The sequence below is a fragment of the Neolamprologus multifasciatus genome, chromosome 7 (assembly GCF_963576455.1).
Source record: "Neolamprologus multifasciatus chromosome 7, fNeoMul1.2, whole genome shotgun sequence".
NCBI classification, from domain to species: Eukaryota; Metazoa; Chordata; class Actinopteri; order Cichliformes; family Cichlidae; genus Neolamprologus; species Neolamprologus multifasciatus.
In genome coordinates, this window is record NC_140445.1 from 33,424,504 (window position 1) to 33,447,209 (window position 22,706).

The 22,706-nt window shown below is 40.6% G+C and overlaps 1 protein-coding gene across 1 annotated transcript in view; it reads right to left on the bottom strand.

Moving 5' to 3' along the window:
- niban2a (niban apoptosis regulator 2a) overlaps positions 1–22,706 on the bottom strand; it is a 29,957-nt gene that overhangs the window by 3,217 nt on the left and 4,034 nt on the right. Inside the window, exons 2-13 of the mRNA XM_085166186.1 lie at positions 19,528–19,658; positions 18,004–18,132; positions 17,814–17,919; positions 16,716–16,883; positions 7,011–7,126; positions 3,509–3,613; positions 3,259–3,421; positions 2,091–2,278; positions 1,810–1,965; positions 1,463–1,576; positions 1,057–1,164; positions 19–130 (exon numbers count right to left, since the gene is read on the bottom strand). Of these exons, the coding sequence (XP_085022312.1) occupies positions 19–130; positions 1,057–1,164; positions 1,463–1,576; positions 1,810–1,965; positions 2,091–2,278; positions 3,259–3,421; positions 3,509–3,613; positions 7,011–7,126; positions 16,716–16,883; positions 17,814–17,919; positions 18,004–18,132; positions 19,528–19,658 (1,596 nt within the window). The remainder of the gene's footprint in view (positions 1–18; positions 131–1,056; positions 1,165–1,462; positions 1,577–1,809; positions 1,966–2,090; positions 2,279–3,258; positions 3,422–3,508; positions 3,614–7,010; positions 7,127–16,715; positions 16,884–17,813; positions 17,920–18,003; positions 18,133–19,527; positions 19,659–22,706) is intronic.

Sequence of the window (22,706 nt, forward strand, 5' to 3'; positions counted from 1 at the left end):
CTTGATCCTGGCCCTTACCCATCATTATGTCTTTGGAGACAGACTGCAGCACCACTTCCTCAAACATATTTTCTATCAACAGAAAACACGAGAAGTCCTCAAAGATTAGCTCCTTGAAACGAGGCAGCTCCTAAGGAAACAGAATTCAAATAAGATCAAGATGTCGTTTCTAGCACCAATCCTTTTAGTTGGTCAGCAGGTGAGGCTGAAATCATAACTCTCAAAAATGCTCTTTAAATGCATCCTCAACTCTTTTTTTCCCTCATAAAGACGACATTTACGTGCTCCCTGCACCCTTAATGACGAGTCCGTATTTTATCAGTAAAGACATCTTTTGATGACCATTGCAGCAGTTTTTGGGATACTCCAAAGGTTTGCAGAGGAGGAGATCCCCCTCACTAACTTCTAATAGACAGTCATTTTGTTCTCTGGGCTGGGCTGAAATATGACTGAAAACTGCTCAGCTCACAAAAAAGCTTCAAGCATTACTCATGGCAAAAATTCCTTTTAGAAACACGTCTGCCTACTGGGCAGCCGCTACCTCTTTTTCCACCAACGTGATTCAGTGATTGTCGCTAGTTCTGGTGCCAGTTCAAAACCTGTTCTTTAAGTGATTTATAAGAACTAGTCTTCAAGTTTTGAAACTGAACGCTATTGTGAGACAAAAATCAGGACGGATTAATCACTGAATTTCTTTTGGTAGTCATGGGACTGGTTCTAGATTAGACACAAGCATCATATTGATGAAGTAAATAGGATGGGGAAACAGGATGACAACAGGTTTTTTTTTATTTTTGTTTATTTTCCCTATGAACTCTATATTTATGCACTTGCAAAAACTGTTTATTTTGCCTTTTTTCCTCAAATGTACATTTGCTGCTTTGGTGATTCATAGGTACTAAATTTTCTACTTTTGCAACCCACTCATATACTGTATGCCGCTTGTGTTTTATTATTTACAGTTTTTATCCTATAAATCCCATAAATTATATGTAATTATATGTAAGGAAAAGTTTGTAAGACAGTTCATTCACTTTTATTTCAAGTGTTACTCACAGGTGAGCAGGATGGCGCGAGCTGCTGCAGCATGTAGGGGATGATGATCTGCAGCAGAGCCTCCCTGAAGAACTTCTTGCGCACCGTGCTGCTGTCGTAGTCATATTTCTGACAGGAAAAACCAGAAACACAAACATAGCTTAAGGACATGAATTACCTTTAGCGATTCAGACCTTTCAACACTTATTCTGTGCTGCTGTAAAATCCACTCCTCTTTAGACAGTCATCAAATTAACCTGCTTTGAGTTCATTTGAACTTTGATCGACTCAAACATCATTAACACAAACAGGTTTTTCCTGGAATATCTAATCTGAAAACTGTGAGCAATATAAGAATCATTTTTAAAAATATATATGTTTATTTGACCGTCTCCTCTTTTGATCTTTCCATGAGTTCGTGTTTTACCTTGAGAACTCGGTCCTGGCATCTCTGGGTGATCTTGCACATGTCACTGTCTCCCTGGGCCTCTAAGGACTGGTTAAGCAGCTGTTCAAATGTGTACACTGCATTGTCCATTTGCTGTCAAAATGAAATCATTATAAAAAGGTTAGGTGTGCCACAACTCAGATTCAAATTGCATATTCTTTTTTTTGGCCAGCAGGTGGCGGTAGACAATTCAGCAGAGGTAGTGAGGATGCTGCTGTATTATAGCTTACTGAGGAGCAGGGAGTGTTGTCAGAGATCCTGACAGGAGTGTGTGATTAAAACTAATATTTCCCATCATATTACAGAGGAGGGTTGTTGCATCTTACCTCCCTCATAAGGATCTGAGCCCTGCTGATGAACACAGATGGACTGGAGACGTCGAACCTCTGCTGCAGTCCCTCCAGGTTGAGCTCTTCCACCTTCTCGTAGCAGCTCTGCATTTTCACTGGATGGAAGGCAAGCATTGACAGCCTTTCCATGTTCTGAAAGAAAGAGAGAGAAGAGCAATGTGGTGAGTGCAACTGACCCAAGGAGGGAAAGTTAACAACAAAAGGCTGACTTCTGATTTAGGATAACGCAGGTTGGACATGCCTTTTCAGGCACTAACCTCTCCCATTTTTTCTTTGCCCCCTCCGTTGAGTGAGTTCTTGCTTATCTCCACCATCTCCCTGAAGAAAACATCCCTGACCTCGGCAAAACCTCGGCTGGTGGGGTCCATCAGCGCCTCCAAAATGGAGTTGATGTAGGGCTGGATGTTGGTCCGCAGGATCTGCTCTGCTTTTGGCAGCACTAGAGCTGCACAACAGAAGCAATAGATGAAGGATGGAAGAAGGGGGAAAAACTAGTTAGTTACTGAAGCTTGTAAACAAGCGACGCATGCTGATGACAAGAAAAACAAAGGTGTGGCACCAACTTCAAATGAGCTGTGCTAGAAAGTCAATATCAGAGATATTATTTGGTCGTTGAAATGGTTGGTATGCATGTGGTGACATTTAAGTAAACACATTAATGCTGCTTCCATGGAAGGGCCACACCTTTTGTTTTTATGGTTTTTCTACCCAGTGTAACGCAATGCAACTGCAGATGCTAAAAAATATAAATATAAAAATAAATCATAGCTACAGTTACACCTGATGAAGCCATGCATAAGCCTCACATCCCTTACATAACCCTTTGTTATTTTGCTCAGTTGATTTACAAAGTCAGAAATGGCCTTTGCAGTGCTGGTGAAGGAATGCAGTTCCTCCACTTAGTGGGAGCTCAGTGGGAAATGGTACACACGAAGGAAACAACCAGCCTGCGCCAAAGACCGGGTACTCTGCTGCTTTAAAGCTCAGCACGCCAAACAATATGTGAGTTACAGTGGGCAAAACAAGCTATGACAACAATGTGCAAACGCCAGAAGAAGTGGAAAATGCCTGCTAAGGAGGGAGGTTTAGTTACAGAGTTACAGGACCTGTTACTAAATGTCCAAAAAGGGTTTTCAGAATTTTGAGCATGCGGTGATCAGACTAATCACTCCTCTCTGCCAAAACCGCTGATTCAGAGAATCCACAGCTACATGTCACAGAGTCAAATAGTGGGCGAACAATAAAGCACACATCTGTGATCGAGGGGGTTACGTGTCAAGTCACAGCGAGTACCGAGTGAACCATTTTCAACAGCATCCTGCATACACACGAGTGAGGATGTAAACTGAGGCAGTGTATGGAAATCTAGCTGGGGTACTTTTTATGTCTGTGACAGCTGAAACTGGAATATCTTCCTGCTGATACCTCGGATCTTGCTGCTGACATGTTCTTTAGATGTGATGATCTGGTCCATATCGGTCCGCAGCCTGGCGTCTAGTGGGCCTCTCTGGGCCTCGCAGGCTTCAACCAGAGCTTGGTACTGCCCGGTGGTCTGAGTCAACACCTGCTTGTACACGGCATCTGATATCTGGAGGAGTTCAAGAGCATAAATGGTTTGCACAGGTTGACTTGTGTGTTTTTTACAAGTTTACTGTACAGATTGACAGAAACTCACCAGCATCCAGTTCTTCTGCCTCTGCTGCATCTTCCCCTTCAGGCGAGGGACAATCATGTTTCTTATGTCAGGGTGGAGGGTCTCCATCACCAGATTAGCCAAAATCTGCGCACACACAACACGTAGAATAAATGCTTTTAGATTTATAATTAGATTGACTTGCAAAAATGTCATACTATGAGTTATGAAATCATCTGCCTGTCCACAGCTAACATGATGATATAGTTACTATATGCCGACCAGCTAAAGAAAAACAAAAAAATTGAGCCTAAAAATAAGCTCCTCTTTCCTGTATGGCTACATGAACACAGTGGGACACTGGGAGGCAGGAAGGCTGCTTTTACTGGCACTGCCCTCACAACTGACAAACACTCATGAAGCTCAGATCCTCCATGATGCTTTAACTAAGCTAAACTAAATATTTGATGATGGCTATGTTGCTGGGTAATGAACAGCCAGACAAAAGCAGCAAAGATTTTCCACGCAGCGGGCTTTACAAATAACAGATATGTTGTAGCCCGAAATCCAGCAGCGTTTTTTTCCTGTAGTATATTTGCTCTATTGATTGCTGATATGTTATCCTTCACTGTATAACTTGACTTTAAATTTACAAGGCCATAAAAGCCGACCCTATTCAACCTCAAACAGGCTCACTGATATCAAGATTAAAATGAAAGAAGTTATCCTCTTAGTACAGCAAGCATTAATGGAAAGTAAAGGTCTTTGCTTTTTCTGTCGCAATAACGGTTCAAACTGTTAACTGTTATTTCAACTGCTGTTCTGTCTGCGTCTTTGGTTAAAATGTGGGATACAAATGCAGTCACGTATAAAGTGCGACAGCAGGTCAGATGTAGCCCGAATTTCATAAACCAGAGCGAGATGAGGCAGTCGGAGTCAAAATTACAAGTACAAGCTAGTACAAGCATTATTCCATGTTTGTCTCTATATTTACTGTAGTAAGTTAAAATTGGATATTTTTAAAGGGATGCTGCCAAAAACTAGCACTAGCACACTGCCAGAGAAATATTTGAAATACAGTACAAATCAAAACCCTCATAGCTAGTCTAGACGTAACTAATACCTGCAATTAGTTACCATGGTAACTCTGGCCCTTTTGTGAAAGGCCTTGAATTTAAACCACTAAAGCCCTGCCCCTCTGATTTGATCCTTTATGCTAATCTGCTGTTGCTAACGTAGCATTTCATTGAGGAGTTAGTCCTCCAGCAATATGAGCTGGAGGCCTGTTCTGTGGGAGAACTGGTTTGATGTTCTGGCTGTATCACCAGTGAAGTTTGAACGACACCTGGAGGGTTTTTTTAGGCTCTCTGTGCCTCCATGAGTTCAACGAGGTCAGTAAATGTTTGCTTGCAAACTGTATTCATTGCCTCTGTTTGCGTTTGTAGGCCTGCAAGTAAACCATAAAGCTAACAGCACACACCACTAATAACAATGACAATGGCTCAGTTATGGTCAACTTATATTTCCCCAGTGAGCCTGTTTCATGCTTTAAGGCTTGTTGATGGTTCTCTGTTAATGCCGCTTCCAGCTACCTGTGTGCTGCATTCACTGCTTGTTTTCACACAGCTACTTGGATTGTTTGAATATAATGAGTGTTGGGGCAGATTTTGTCACCCCCCCCCCCCCCTCCCCCTCTGAGACATTTCCTACTGGCTCAGTGACAACACTGGTCTTAAGTAGAAGTTAATGTTTTTAAGTTGCTTTAGAAAATTCAAACAGCCCGTTTGGCATCACGGTGCATGGCTTTTATTAGTGGAAGTTTAATCATAACCACAGAAGTACTGGTGAGTGTTTGCTTCATTATTTTCCCTTCTAATAAATGTAAAAAGCCAAGCTATATAATAGGAATCAGAAAAATGATTGACTACATCTCAATAAATACCCTGGAGACATAACCCTGCCATCTGTTTCAATTAAGAAAACATTTGAACCCATACAAAGGATTCCTTTGTATTACCCATGGTGCTCCATCTCTACTTGGATATTAGGCCTGAAAACGTTGAACTTTACATAATGGAACAACGAGGAAATTTTACCTGGAGGCACTGACTGTGTTAAAGGTTTTTTTTCAGAATTATTTTATGGTTGGTTTTTGTAGCAAAGGATAAAAGTGGTTGCATAAACTGGCTGTATTTCTCTCTTAATTCCCTATAGATGTTTATCCAAAGTATTTGTAGCATTACGTGCATGAGCCTTAATGCCAGCGTCTCTGTTAGACTGAAATAAAAGGAACATTTGGCCCCTTAACAGTAGAAAAGCCCAACCTACATCTATATCACATTTCTATTCAGTGTCCATGTGGCATGGAGTAAACACTGTAATGTTCAGGAAAACTAAATATTAAACTGACATTTAGACTGAAAGTGTTTATAGCTAAAAGGTGGCTGCCATAAACACAGGGCTGTACTCGGCTCTGGCAAAGACTGAGACTAGGTCCTTGTAATTGCTGGTATGTGGGTTGAGGTGTTTTTGGCCTCTTTGAAGGATTTGTGTAGGCGCATTCTTGCTCTCTGATGCTAGGAGAGGGTGTGTGTTTCATTTGTCATCGTGGCCTCTCAACAGCTTCACCTATAGCCCTGACCTGCACTCTGAGCTACTCGCAGAGAAAGCTTAATTGCTCCTGAAAATGTCTTTTAACCATAACCTGCAGCAGTCTTGTTATTTTGAGTTGGTGTCAGAGCAGCGGCACAGAAAGAAATTAAGGTGTGGCCCCGGAAAACTGTTCCCTGACAGAATCTGTGAGCAGAGTTAAACTTCCTGAAATGAGGCGCTTATCATTCATTCTTTGTGCCCCGGCTGGAGTTTTTTCACATGTATTTATGTTAATTTAACATCCACAAGCAATGTCAGCCACTGGTAAAGGGTTTACCCAGGTTGTGGCATTACGTGGTGTACAAAAAGTTTATGATTACGGGTCAGCATTTTCAGCAGTTAGTTTCTGTGTTGCCTGACTTGACAAAAGCCATTTTAACAAAAATGATTTAAAAAATAAACCCCACTCATCGAAACACCTGATTTTTGGGGGCCAAATAAAACTATGGGATAATGTCTGACTTGGACAAGTCAGCCAGGTATATTGACTGCTGCCCAACTGCATTTTGTGACTCATTCAGCATTTTTAATCTATTTAAGAGAAGGATGCCCACGATCCACTTACTAGTGATTAAGCAGTTAGCCTCAGGCCTAAATATTTTCCCTACTGCTAGTTACTTTTGTGCCAGTCTTCCACATCCTCTCCAAAAACAGTCTTATAGGCTTCTTGGACTGCCAGTAGTCCTTGTTCTGTTTCCCAGCACATTAACCAGTTCTGTGTGTTGAAGGTTCTGGTCAGAGTGGTACCGCAGCTCAAAGTGACTCTCCAGAGCAGAACAAGGACTTTAGTCTATCTGCTCACACTATTTACTGTCACAAAGTATATAAAATATCTATAACTCATTGTAGGTGCTGTGGAAGTGTGTGGTATTGTGATTTATTTGTGATTAACCTGTGGTGGTGTTCCACACATCATATCCCAGGTCCCGTATTGTCCTTGGGCTTGTCTGTGGAGTCTCACAGCGTCAGTGAATGCCGGCGTCTTAACAGTGCAGTTCTCTGGCAGACCTGTCGGGGGCAGGGAAGAAATGGGCAAAAGTTGAGAAAAAAAGATATCATCCTTTCTCTATTCATGAGAATACTCAGCAGACTGAAAAGTGTCTTAGTAATTGGGTGATGGATGATGTCTTTGTAGTGCAGAATAAAGGGTGTGGTGCTGCTTTATCGCAACAGTTTCTGCAACACCAACAAAAACCGTTTCCATCACATCTGAGTCACTCTGTGGGACAGTCTGGGAGTCTAATTTTGGTCAGCGGTATATTCAGTCACGGTTCCTGGAGTGTGTCATCTCTCAAAACAGGAAGTAGCTGGTTTGTTGAAGGACAGATTCATATGGTTGCTATGGTTACAGCCCCTCGCAGTTGACAGGACAATAGAAACGGCTCAGAAAGCACTCGGCCACATGCGTGCATTTTTTAGGAAGTTTGTTCTTATCTTGTAGCTGGTGTGATGAAAATACACCCGGAGCTGAAGTCAAGCGCGGCTTCTCTCACTTATTGTCAAGGTCGGAGCATAAAAGGACTGAGTGCGGAAAGTCATGCATCCCACACAACAGTATAAACAGGTGTGTGGAATAAAACATCCCTGTAATTAGCAGCTTGTTATTCAGAGCAGTTCCCCCTTTCAATAAAAGTGACCAATGTTTCAGTTGTGTTTTCTCTGTTACCAACAAGAAAGAAGCAGTCCTTTGTAATTAAAGTGATTTACAGTTTTTTTTTTCAACTAGGCTTTCATTAAAATTACATATTGTAAATTTCTGTCTTTAAAAATACTTTCAAAATATCACAGAATGTTTCATTAAAACAGAATGTGAAGAACCAACTGCTGTTACTTTGTCAAAAACACCTATGTTGACAAGATATCGGCTAAAGTTGTGCTACAGCTTGGCTCTACTTTCAAGCAACACCACTTTGTACTACAACATGGTGCAGAAAATCAACGTGGCCTTTAGCCCAAACACAACTTTTCTTTCCAGAATATCCAAAGCCTGCTGTCTGCTGCTTCTGCATCATCAGTGGAGCCAAGGTGTGGTGGGTTAAGCTGACCCCATTCCTGCAAGGTAGTGTTTCCTGACTCAGAACATGTAAACACTTTTACTTGATTGAGCCAAGATTGGAAAAAAATACATTTAAAAAAAGTATAATTTGTTCTTTTTTTATGTTTTAGTTTTAAATATTTAAACATGATCAAAGTCTGGTACTATTACTTATGACAAAACCAACTAGTATTTATCACATTATTTGAAATGGATATACTGCAGTTATATAGAATTTTCTAATAAAATGATCAACCCTAAATGCTCCATGACTTTTTAAAAACTATGCATGTACTAACTGCATAAAATATCTAAATATCTGTGTTGATATTTTAGTTTTTTCACCTTTTGTAACAAAAAAACTAAAAAAAACTTTATAAAAAATATATATTGGCTTTTAAAGTCTATCAGGTTTCATCGCATTCATTGTTAAGTCTGCACAAACTTGGTGGTGTACATTAAAGGCCATGTTTGCTGACACCAGTGTTCAGCTTAAGGGAAAGATCAGCTGAATAAACATTATTTTATTAGAAAAAAAAATAGAAGAATTTCCTCATGTTTACATGCTGACCTTTGTGCCAGTAGAATTTATACCAATAATGTTTATGATTGCAGGTTGTGCCAACTCAGCCATTACAACCATTAATATATTAAAAATCAGGTGACGTCTTAACTGTATTACTGTGTAACATTGTCAAGATCTGTCTGTGTACTGGAGCCTGTCAAAACATCTTTCCCAGTGTTTATTCCTACTGTTTCCGTGACGCTGACTTGTCTTGAAGTGTCAGTAATGAGGTAACCAAAGTAGCAAAGTGTCCTGTTCTACAAATGGATGAATGGTTTGTTAGCCCGAGCATTCCTGAGTAGTGAACTGCTGTCTGTGAAGTCTACAGTGCACAAGGCCCACCATCCCCATGTGAGTGTTTCTTCTGTGGCTGACTCAGACGAGGTTGACAAAGACAGGAAGTTACCAAGAAGGAGTGAGGAGGGGGAGGGGCAGAGCCAGACAGGAAGCATTCAGCGAACAAATTCTGATGAAAAGCTGAGGGCCAGGGTCGCTGGTTTGTTTTGGCGCATGTTTTAATGAGAAGTCATTGGGCACTGAAGCTAGAAGCACAATGGTGGCACTAAGTTAAGATGGCTGCGATGACAGGTGGCAAGCCGTCTTTAGGATGTGAAATGCAATGAAACGCTGTTTTATGGTTTACCAGACAGGTGATAACTGTCGCCGTGTGGAAAAATACTTTCTGCTGTTTTCAAGAAAGTGGTTGATTCAATGATAAACAAAAGGTTTATTTTAACTGGACAGAATAACCTCGGATGTAAAGTAGTTGCCATTGAGCAGTAGGACACATGTTAGGCTGGCGTTTCAGCTATAATTGAACAGCCTCCACTCGCCTTCCTCACAACCCACTGACCCCAAAAGACCTTCAACATCAACATAACAGTGTCGTCATTCATTTATAAGAACAGAACATAAGGCTACTAGAATACTGATCTTCAAAGTCAGCCAGACTATGCTGGTAAATATGGGAGGTGTTATTTCATCTGAATGCAGCACAGGTCTCAAGTCAGAGTAACTGATAGATGATTTAGTTTTGTAACTGTATCCAGAAATATTGACTAAACAGAAGTAGCAGTCATCATAGTGATTCAGTGACTCCCTCTGAAACCCAAGCTCCTCCTCTTTTTCCGTAGTTGATGCTTGGAAGTTTTCAACACTCGCCCGACAAACTCAATGGTGTGCCTGTCGCTTGTCTTGTCACAATTTCATACCAAAATAATACAAATATTCCTTTCTCACAAAATCAGTAAAGTTTTGTTGTTGTTTAGATGTGAAAAAGCATTCACAGATGAAACAAAAAATATCTGGATCATGTTTACAATTGCAAAAAATATGATGTGATAAAGCAAAATGGATATTTTTCAAATAGACAACCCTAAATTAGTAAAAAAAGAATGCTAGATTTTATACAGCAACTGTAATCATACCCATAAAATGTTAATGTAGCGATAATAACTAGCCACTTGGCCTTTTAAAGCTCAGTGATTAGCCACTGAGAGGGCCCTGGGTTGAAATGTAGGGCCCTTCTGTGTGGACTTCATGTACATGTGTGGGTTTTTCCCCACGAGCTCCAGTTTTTCCCATTGTTAAAAACAGACTAGGGTCATTCTGCTCATCTGATCCCAGGCCATGCTCATAGCAGTAATTTTTAATGTCAAACATTTTCACATCACGGTTAAAATAAGGTAATTAACAACAAATGGCATTCATGATCCAGAGATGAAGTAGGGTCCTTTTTTTCTTTCACATTTCAGTTTTTCTTCTACAGCCAGCATGCTGTTGAAAGATAAAGCTGCATTCCCTTCTGGGTGATGGTTAGATAAGCGCGCACAGGTGTTTATTATGCTGCACCTGATATTTAACTGTCCCCTAGTTCAGCTTAGAGCAACTCTTCAAAAGTATAAGACACACAACTTGTAGTTACTCAGTCATCAACCGGGTGACATCATACCCGCTGCCTTGGTTTTTTGTTTTTTTTAAAGGTACATGTGTGTTTTGTTTAAATCCAGAGTAACAAACTACCAAAAGAATGACTGACAAAGCTACGATTGCCTTAACTTTGCCAAAAGTGTTTATGTATTGCGTCGAAGAGATATTAGCTGAGGTTGAACCAGGCTGTACTTTTGTGTAATACTGATCTGTACCACCAGATGGTGTAGTGAGTCAAGGTAACCTTTATTTAACCAGCATATTCCTATCTACAACTATCCCCTGGCCAAACACCAAGCCCCTTGAGGAAATGAGGGTTGCTCAAAGAAATGGCAGTTAAATAGCAGCACACAGGTGAGAACATCTCAACACACCCATGTGTGAAATGCTGCCCCTGCTGGTGAAAGTTTTACCTAAATTCTGTAGGTGGTAAATGCAAAATGTACCTCATTAATTATGTTTAAAAACTTGCCCCAGTGTTCACTTATATGAGACGCGTTGTCACAATATTGGTAGAAACCAATAATAAAATGGCTCCCTCACTGGGACATTGGAGAAGCTACATCTCAATACAGTCCCTAATGTTACTGTATCACAGATCATTAGATATTTCAGTACATCCTACACACAGTCTTATCTGCCCTACCTCATAGCAAGAAATCTGAAATATGTCTGAGTCATGATGTCGTTATTTTTAGATCATTCAATGAGCTCATGCGAATGTGAGGCATCTGTCATCAGTCTGTCCTTCCAGAATTCACAAAAGCCACCACCCCTCAAGAGCAATGGTAAGGTTTTAGTAAAATGACATTCATTTGTTCTGGGCATGACTGACTGCGAACCTCCTTGACTTCTCAGTGATTCTAATTTCAAACTATTTGAATTTGTTTGTAAAGCCAACTGATGGCAACAAAACTTGTAACATTCTTTCTGTTCTTCACACATAACAGGAAATTAAACTGCACATGAACTGCGATAGATCATGAAGGATGAGCTAATACATCCCTGACGTTCTGGTCAACTCCTCTTAGCCTGCTAACAGTAATGAGAACACACCCCATTCAGGATGAGCAGCTAAACAAATGCGTACCAGATGAAGTTAAAGAATAGATGGCAGGTTTTTTGCCCCCTTAAGTATTATTCTTATTATTTAAAGGCATGCACTGGGACCACATCACCAGTGTGATTTGCTTAAAAAGTGAATTTTCTGCATTCCCAGTTTGTTGGGAAAAGAGAAATGTCCTGTTGGTGCCAAGAGAAAGAAGAAATATTTCTGGACAATCTGCCAGGCCAGTAAACCGCTACACATTCGCCATGTGTCTGAACCAAGCTAGATCAAGGAGCAGATTAGAGTTTCTCTGCACTGTGTGTCTGTGTGTGTATGTGTACTGTGTATAAATAGCACATGTGGCAGCACTTACCACGCTCTTTTTATTTAAGGCATTTCCCCTCCCTGCCTTTCTCACCATGCTCTGGTTGACGGGACTGTAGCAGAAGCCAGGAGTTGAGTTCCCAGGCCTTCATCTTGACAAATGTGTCTCTCTTTTTATTTATTCGACAAGTCAAAGATGATCTGAGACTTCATCTTCAGACCACCTGGCTTCAGAATAAAGAGGTTTTCCAACATTTCCTTTCTTCCTTTGAGTCAAAGTGCTGCTGCTGCTGCTGCTGCTTCCACTGACATGCATGAGTAGGATTTCCCCATATGGTGCAGACCCGTGGAACCAGCCAAACCCACAGTACAGTAAACACCCGCTGAAACATACCATCAGCTGCAGACTTCACAACCATGACTGAATAGGTCCTAACATGCCATTTTAAGCTCCTGAGGCTAGCAGCAGTGAATGCAGGAGGCCTTGCGTTTGTTCATTTTGCATGTTGGCACAGCATGATGTACGGTAACAGTGCCATGTAATCCATTATGCCTCTATTTTGAACTACACTGCATGCAGAGAAGCGCGATGCTCTTCTACTTTAACTTCTACTTAAGTTATAAACCTGGATTTATTGTTCTCTGAATTTTCCCATTGTAGGTCTGTTCTTGTTCAGTTAATTAGTCTGTGGTCTGTGGATCAGAGCAGAGGAAGGCTGACTGGTTTTGGAGGCTGTGGGTGTGGAGAGTTGATGGTTCTCTAGCGGGAAGCTTGAAGCAGGCTTTGACTATATGACTGTGATTCCCTGCAGCATGGACAGCTTTCTGCAGGTCAAACAGCAACAAAACTAAACCACTTTGGGGATGAAATAATAATTTGAATTATCAGGAAATATCTTGATTTGCATTAAAATCATTGAGATGCAAAAATAATGTAAAATTATAAACTGAGACCAATGGTGATGAGGTCAAAGTGCTTTTAGTTGCTTCTAACTAGTGTAGTAAAAATAAAATTCTGGATTTACATAGGGTGGTCTTCTACCAGGTCCACTTTCAGTCATTATCACCTTTTACTCTCTATGAGGATAACTACAGTGGAGTGGGGGCAGGGACAGTTCTTTCCTGAAACTCGAGGACCCAGACTGTGGTTGCACACTACATTTGAGTGCATGACGTGACACCTTAAAGCGGACCTCTCATGCTCATTTCCATCCCTGTATTTTTATTCTCATACTCTTTTGAAGTAAAGATTGAATTGACCCTTTCCTCACTTTTCTACACCCTGACTTTCTGTCCTTTTTTCCTTATCACAGATTTCTTTTTGTATTCCTTTATCACTTAACTGAAATGTTGGCTTGGTTTCCTTTCCAGAAAAGCCCAAACTCTCACATTTAAGTGTGTCTTTAAAATAAATCTTTAAGTCCTGAGGTTTTAGTTTTATGCAGTTTAACTGGATGTCAGTGATGGCACCAAATTTCAACCTCATCTTATTGGCTGCCCCTCATACACTGAAGGTTTAAACAACAGCTAGGTGGCAATGCCACAGTGTGCCTTAGTTCCATGTTTAGCATCGGCCTCCACCATCGTTAAAAGTACAGATGTATGACAGAAAATCAGGAACATAATTACATGGTATGGGTCCCGTTTAACTTTGGAACTCTGTGATTTAAAATGAATGAACTGACAACATGCCTGAAAGCATGCCTAGCTGCTGACTTCTTATAGCGATAGCTCAATTATAAGGGTGAATTGCCACATCCCATCTCGGTAGCAGAACTGGTGTGTAAAATGTGTCAAAGTGACTGGTGTGTAGTCACTTTAACATGTTCAGACCAGCTTTTGGTTTCATCCATGCACACATTACATCACTAGCCTCTCTGACACAGTGAGAACATCCAGCTGCTGTAGGTCCATCTCTCAGCAGCATAGTAGTATAATACTGAGCTTAAAATGCTGACCAATGACATGTGCTGGTGATGATGTCACCTGTTAGAGGAGCTGATTAGCAGGGTGCTTTGCAAATCACCCTGTTAAGGTGATGCAAAACAGTACCCAATTGTTTTATAGGAGAATTGTTAGAGCTAAAGCAACAAGAACTTTAGTGCATTCAAATATGCCTTTGGTGTGTCAGCGTGAACATTTTAACTTGTGGTTTCCGCTTATCAAAGCCAGCTGAATGGTGTCTGTGTTCCGTTAAGGACAGCTTTGCATGTAGTATCTATGCTGATACCCTTTTATCCTCTGTACCGTGACTAATACGGTCTGTTTTATGCTTAATTGCCTAAATCGGTCATAATTTCAAACTTGAGTACATACATGTAAACCCTACCTTCAAATATGTCAAAGAGAGACCTTTAACTACTGTCTATTTGTATGACTGAATGAGAATACTAAGAACTAAAAGGGCAAAGGTCAAGTCAGAAAACCATATATCCTTCTTCCCAAGCAGAGTCTTTTATGCCATCTGGTTGTCCTCAGAGCACTGAAGTGAAGCAGTATGTGTGCACAAAGCAGAAAAAACATGAATACAAGTTCACACACCCAAAGAGCAGCGAGGTTACCTTTAACAGCCACGGGGACCCTGTGCTGCTTACAACATATTCGCTAAGCCCAACCTTGGAATGTGCGGCAAAGACTCTGACACTTACTGAGCATGCCCAGACAGGCAGTGTTTGGGAGTAACAGGTGAGTTGGTACAGAGTTGATCAAAAAAGTCAGTTGCTGACTTCTAATTCCTTTTTTTGGAACAGAAGGTACAGAGAAACTAAATACATCACGCACTGGATGTATTTAAATGAATACAAATGCTAACAGCTGTGAGCATCGTACTGTGTGGTTAAGCACAACGCTTAAATTCATGCAACATGGTTGGCTCTTCTGCCAAGCCTGAAAGAAACTGAATCAGGTTGAGCAACTTTGTCAGCCCAGTGATGACCTTGGCGCCATTTATTTAGTATTTTAAATTCTGTGAACGAAGTTTAGTTGCATTAATCGTGACGCAGAACTGTTTAAGTTGCATTGGATACAGCTGTACAAACTATACACACGGGTGACTGGCATCTTTCTGTAAGTGCTGAGTGATTTGATGCAGGTGACTTGATTATCACAGTGACACCTAATGTGATCAATGCACTTACTTACTTAAAACACAAGTAGGGACAACTTAACTGCATGCTCTACCAACCGAGAGGATCCAAACAAGCTAGATCACTTTCAGTGCAGCAGTAAATCGTTCAAGTTTGTATTTTTCATTTTTAAAAAAATAAAAAATCTCATCTCAAGTGAGGCACACTGAATGTAAGACTGCATACACGTGCAGTCATGCCACAGAAACTGGTGCCCGTGTTCCTCTTGCCAATCAGAGCTCGACTTTGCAGCCAATGTGCAAATTAGCTATTGGAAGAAGGCGGGTCATTTATATCACGGTGCTTCCAAAACGTAAATCTCAAAATAGTCCTGGAAAGCCAAGTGTTGCAACACACACACACACACACACAAAAATGTATTACACCGTTGTTTGCACATCCTCCAGGATGTCTCATCTAGGTCTTAATAACAATGACACATGAGTCACACCTTTGCAAGAAAGAAACTAATATGAAAAGGAGTCCTCCACCCTAATTAAACAATTGATCCTTTGACTGTGAAATGAAATGCTAAAAGTGCCAACAGTGCTGTATCCTCCAGAACACCATAAAGCTCAAACAAAAGCTATGAAAAGGATCTTAGTGAAGGCAGCAACTGTATTGTAATGTCTTAGTGGTGAAATTTCTCATTTAACAATGAGTTTCAGTTCAACTTATTCATTAATTCATTCTAAATAGTGACAAATGAGTTACAGTGTTTGGAAACTTGAGGCTAACTACAAATATTTCACAAATGAATTGGGGCAGCAGCACGTTGGTATAGGTTAGCTTTAGTTAGCTAGTCTTCCCTGTAGCTGCGTTTCCTCAGAGTACTCGAAATTCTTCTGACATGCATGTTGAGGCGTAGGACATCCAATTATTCTAAACTGGCAGTAGTTGTGTTTTTCTGTCTTTTGTGGCTTTGTGTTAGCCCTTAAGTTGTACACACACGTTGTACCTATCCATTTCCTTAAGGCACAAAGTAATTGGAATGGGACTTTTGGGGCTGACCTTATACTTAAGCATGATTTGGCAATATTCTTTAGAAAGCATAATGTAGAAATTTGCTAATGTGTTAAAAAATGAAATGGCAATACTATGTGATATTCTGCACTTCAACCATCAAAAATAGCCTAGAAAACAAACCAGAAAGCTACTTTTCTCTCAAAGATAGAATTGTTTCTCTTGTGTTTCTAATGTTGTCTACTATTTGAGCATTTGGTTTCAGAAGCTCATCTTGACTGTAAATGATGCACAGAGGGTAGATCTGATCCAATGGCAACAACATTTACAAAACAAATACACCCCATTCCTTCAGCATTTCATGTGCACAGATCGACCTGCTCACTCAGATGGCATGTAAAAGCTTCACACTGTGACACACACCCTCATCTGAACTGCCAACAAAGGTACAGAGGAAGAGAGGTTTGCCAAGGTGGAGAGAGAAACACACTGCTCATGCTCAGAAGATGTACATAGGATCCGAATTGCATTAACTTCACACAGCCTCTGGCTTTCTAGTCGTTTCTGTCGCTTCCGATTTATGTGCTGCTTTGTGTTTGCATTGTTACCATTGTTACTGTCTCTGACGCAATCCTGCAGCACAGCGTGCCACTTCTTCTGCTCCTTCTCGGTCATCACACAGAAGTAGTGGTGGCGGGCATATGGGTGCCACAGGATGAGGGGGAACCCGGTTGCACACTTGATGAATGGGCTACTGCCCACTTTGGCCTTGACACCTGCAATGGACCAGATGATGAATTGAGATTTCAAAAGCACTTTAGGAGAGGGAAATAATGATGTTTAATATTATTATAACAATCCGACAAACTGTGGAGGGGGAAAAAGATACTAATGACATAAGTATTTATTTTTGTAGACATGTGACGCTAATCGTGCGATAACTTTCCACCATTATAGATGTACGGACAATCATGGTCACATTATAGGGTTAAACGAATAAGGTCCCAGTCACACAGACTTATAGTCGAGTCAATGACTCCTGGGAAACCCCAGTTGCTAGGCAAAAATGTGTATTCCCCAACAAGTTAGAAATACCTCTTTGCACTTGCTCTGGCTGCTAGCAGATTACTGCAGTTGGTTAGTTTGCATTGAATACGATGACTCAGCTACAAATGCTCACCAGCAACTCTGGGCGGTAGTGAAACTGTGAATGGAGCAATGCTACTACTAGAAATAACATTTTGAAACATGTTGGCTGCAAGGCTGAGACACGCTTTTGAAGGTGAACTTTTGCACTTACTACCATCTGGTCTTACTACCACTTGGCTAGTTAGCATGTATTTGTGGACAAATCTGCATCTTCAATAAAAACTATGGGCTCTTGTGGCAATCTGCTGGGGACGAAAGCAATCATAAGGAGGTTTTTAGTACAGCACTGCTCCTTGAGACTGATTTTACCTAGTGACTGCCAGCAACCTCCAGGAAGCACTCACCAACCAGATGGTGGATTCACTTTCTTTTTTTTTTTTTATTTACAAGCCATGGTTTTATTATGTCCAATGTGGTGGACAACTCTTAAACAATGTGGGCATAGCACCACAAAAACCCAAAGAGAGAGTCATTTTGAGCCCTTTGCATCTTAAAACGGGCTTAGTCATTTCAGAATTTGATGACTAACAACTGTATATTGTGTGTTATTTTCTAACCTGGCAGACTTTTATTAATCAGCTCCATGTACTCCTCCAGTGACGTCAGGGCCTTGTACCCGGCGCAGTTGATGGTTAATTTTGGGTGCAGTCCCCGTTCGTGTGCCTGTTGGTGGTGAAATGGTTTTAATGCAGGTGACCAAATTGTCTAACCGGACATAAGTCTAGTGCAGTAAGTAGCTTTACTCACAGCTTTGCTCTCATAGAGGTTTATGGTGTAGTCCTTGGGCACAAAGACAAAACGGTTCCTCCATTTCCGATTCTCCTCCAGGTACTGAAACAGACTCCCTGAGAAGATGGTGCAACCTGCCAGAGGGTCCTGAAAAATGCAAACGCACACACAAAAGATTGCATGCGTTACTGTACTTTAGGATACAAAATATAACAGGTGTGTATACTGTGCATTATTGAGACAACTGGGTGTTGTTACAATCTCCCATAACTAATCAACTTGACGCTTAACAGGTTTTTCCAAACGTGACAGGGTGGAGTTTTCTTTTTGTTTTTCTTTTGTATTTTTTACTGAAACATGTTTACAAAAGGATGTACACCACCCACTTTGTTTTCCTGTGTTGGATTAAACAATAATTGCTCAGATAGGAAGAAAAAACAAAGGCTTACTGCTTCCGAGCGACTGAAACGGTAGGCCCAAAACATAATGATAATTATAAAATGGCTTGGCTTCTGTTTGCTAATAGCTGCAGACTTTTATGTGGATTTTGTGGCAGGGTCACTGGTGGTGGGGGGTGAGAGGGTAAAAGTCCCCGATCAGCTCAGAAACCAATCAAGTAAAAATGGGAAGGGGATTCAAATAGATTCCACTACAGTTAAATATTAGAGGGTTTTTTTTACACATTTAGTCCAACTCAAAGTCTTTTCAAACAGGATAGTTTCTTGCTGTGTGCTGGATCACACGAGCAGCTGACTCCCACACAGTGACCAGAAAAGATGAACCTGCATAAGAGAAACAGCACCTCTGCTCATGTGTAAAATGTGCTCCACCTTCCCTCCAGAGTTAGAAAACATGGATTTTAAAAAAAAATCCAGCCTTCAACAAGTGACCAAAAAGATAAAAGGGAACACAAAGACCGCTGAGAAATAAAGCAGGGGGCTTGCTCATTAGGTAATGTCCTCGTACATTCCCAAAGATGACCTCATTCATGCACTGTGTGCATCATCAAAGTCTGTTGGCTGTCCCGCCTGTGTACATGTTTAAACAATGCCAAAACTCTGATGTACTCATTTCTTACTTTGTCCATCCTGCTCACTCCCAATAAAACCTTTAACTCCTGTCTTTTTGTCAGTGCCACCATCTCCAAACCACACGTCATGGCCGGTCTCACTAACATCTTGTAAACCTCTCTTTCACTTTTGCTGATATCCTTCCTGACACTCGTTTCCACCTGCTCCACCCTGCCTGTGCTCTCCTCTCTTCTTCATCTCTTTAGCACTGTCTGTTGCTTTGGATGGTTGACTGTTTCACGCGTCTCCATCACATTCACACACATGCATTCTGTCTTGCTTCTACTGACTTCTATTCCTCTTCTATCCAGAGCATACCTCCACCTCTCCACGCTCTATTCCACCTGGCTGTCTCTTGTGCTTTGCATGGCTTTATTAAATGTTCAGAAATATAAACAGATTCTGAGGGGGTCCAGTGGAGGCCACTATTTTATTTGTTTTTTTTTCCCCATTGAATGACCAAGTGTCATACCTTTCTGTGAAGCAGCTGAGACTGCGTCCCTCCTCCTCCTTCTATCTCAAAGCGGACGCTGTTGAAGAGGGCGACTGCATACTGCTGCTCGTACACTTGGCTGAACTCTTTCATCCATTCTCTGGTCCGAACTGCAGGGGGAGAGACACACACACACAAAATCAGGGAATGTGTCGTCTTCTGCACCAGTGCATGATTAACACAATCTATCTTATGTCTTACAGTAGAAGGACAAACGATAAGTTCTGCAGTTTTCTTTCACAAGGTAACTTTAGACATTTATCAAGTCAGAAATTGACCTAATTATACTACTTAAGTGCTTAATACTTTATTTTGAATCTGGCAACCCAAGTCAGAGAGAAAAGAAATTAAATTCCTGAAAGGACAGACTGGTTCCCTCTATTCCAAGCACGTTTTTCAAAAGTCACCAGTGCTGCAGTTTAAATTTCATTGTCAAAAATTAACCGAGTTAGATAAACAGCTGCTGTTCTCGTGTGAAGGCATGCTGTCTCTTTCACTTGCTTATTTAAAGGCCTCAACCTTTACTCCTGCTATCGGTTCTTTATGAAAACTCCCATATAATAAAATGTAAAGTGGACATTTGAGATAGCGATTCTCAGGCAAAGCTCAACAAAGAGGTACCTCTTGTGTATGATCGGCACAAACCGTTGTATAAAGTGAAGCTCTAACAGGCTCACAGCTGAAGTATTACTTCAGTCATTACATAAATTTTAAAGCAACGCTTTGTTTTGTTCAATTTCATTTTAATCGTATTGAATTTAAACTATGTTACATTTAAATCAAAAGACAAAAGAAAAGTCAAATCAATCAAAAGAAAAGTTTATGGAACAACTGCATCGCTGGAAATATTGGTTTTCCACACACAAACCTTTAAAAGGAGGAACACGAACAAAGAGCTACGATTACAGTTAAATTGTATGATGAATAAATGAAAGTATTTTTAGTTTACACTATGTAGTTTTATAATATTTGGTTTGACCACCTTTATTCTTCAACAAAGCCTGAACGGTCTGAGGCAAGCTGCCTTTGAAATTCTTTAAGTAGTCTTCAGGAATAATTCTCGGGGCTTCTTGAAGGTCATTTAAAGCTCTCCTTTGGATGTTGGCTGCCTTTTGCTCCATCCTCTGTCGAGATGTTCCCACATTGCTTTAATTGCAAGGATTTAATTATGGGCTCTTGGGAGGTCAGTGTATGACCGATAATGTTCCATTGCACTTTTTCTATCCAGATATGCTTTTAGTGCATTGACACTGTGTGTCATTGTCATGCTGAAAAACAAAGCTGCTGTTGATGAGATGATTTCCAGGTGGCGTTGAATAGTGGATCTAAACCTGATGCTACTCTTCTGTGTTCATAATTCCACAAGTTTTTTTTTGTAAGGTTCCCAACAACAGTGTCTAAAGTACAGAGCCTCCACCGTGTTTTACAGATGGCTGTAGAAACTCACTGTTGCACTTCTCTTTTGACCTCCTCTGCACATATTGATGACAAATTTGAATTCATAACTTGGTTTCTCAGCCTTTTCTCCCACTTTCCCTTCCTTATGAATTTTGGCTAACAGTTCTTAGGGAACCACCTTCTTGGTGGAAAAATACTATTTCTTTTGCTCTGTCATCTTCGGCATCTTTCATAGATTCAACATGAGAAATAGGAATAAATTATTTTGATTGTTTCTTTTTACGACAGGCTACTAGCAATAAAATACCTAAAGATACAATTTAAAACTCATCCTTTACAAAGTTGTCTGTTACATATAGACACAACACTGTTAGCTGCTTTTGTGCTTGAACAATCAGTGTTATCAACAACAATAAAGGAAAGAAATTCCTCTGACAATGATAAGGTACAAGGACTGGGCTGAAAATGAGTGAAAAAACAAAGACCTTCAGAGAACCTGGGGAGCTATTGCTCAAGATCACATTCATTTACCAGAAAGTCTGCCTCACTGGAAACAAATTATGAAGAAATGATTGGTGAATCAAAACTTTTGCAAAATGTAAATATGACTCAACCTGAGTAACTTGAGAGCAAAATGTAGCAACAACACTGTATATTAGAGCATGCATTATATTTTAGCTAACATCCATAATTTATTATGCAAATAACTTGAAATAATGCCAACTCTCATGAAAAAATACTATTAGGTAAGTGCACAATACAGTAGAAAAAATACTCTGAAATGATCCTTTAACTTGTTTTAAGTCATCTCAAAATCTGATATTTAAACTCAAACTTGAATTTCTAAAAGGAATATATAAGTTTACACAAACGAACCATTTGTAACTTCTTTGAGCATTTCAGACTACAGTGCACATTTGTTAATGCAGTTTGGAGGTTCTGGACAAACCAAAACCTGACAACATTAGCTCAGGCTCCAGTAAATGGCAGCTGCTTTCTCTTCATTGTTTGTAAATATAAAATTATTATTAAGTTCTGAATATATCTGTTAGCGTAAGTCCTTGTTTGTATAAAAGCAAAGCCTCCTGGTATTGCTGAAAGACTTTTCTGTGTTCCACATATCGTCGAGATTTGTTATCTGTCGTCATTCAGCTTCCTAATAAATAGACTGAGAAGCTGCTGGAGGGGACAAAGGCTTTTCCCACGTTCTAATGCTGGAAAAGAGTTGGTGTTCGAGCTGATCAGTGTCTTTGGCTCATTCAGCAGCATATAGTGTTGACTATGATCTGTTTATGGAAGGAACGACGCAGGAAGGAGGGAGCCAGCTTGCAGTGGGAGAGCAGGAAGGAAAGAGCTGACAGGACAGGATAGATGGAGGGAATGCGGAGGAGACTGGGGACAGGGACACGCATTTAAAAACACCATGACATACCAGGATGAGAGGGGAGGGCAGGTTAAGGGGCTGCAAGATAGCGAGGCACCTGGAAAAACTAAACATCAGCAAGTACTTTAAATTGTTCCAGACGATGGCTTTGAATCTCTCGTCAGGTTTGTCATTCCATTCCTTTTATTGAAGGATTTTTTTCTTCATCCTCGGTGGGTTTATCAGACAGGGTCTGCCTTCAGAACAGTTAGTCTCAGAAAAAATGCAGAGGATATCTGATTTTGGATGGAAACTCTCTTTATCCTGGCTAAATTTCCTCTAGATTACGCTCCGGTTACTGTGGCCTCCACTGAAACTTGCAGAGAGTTGGTACTTT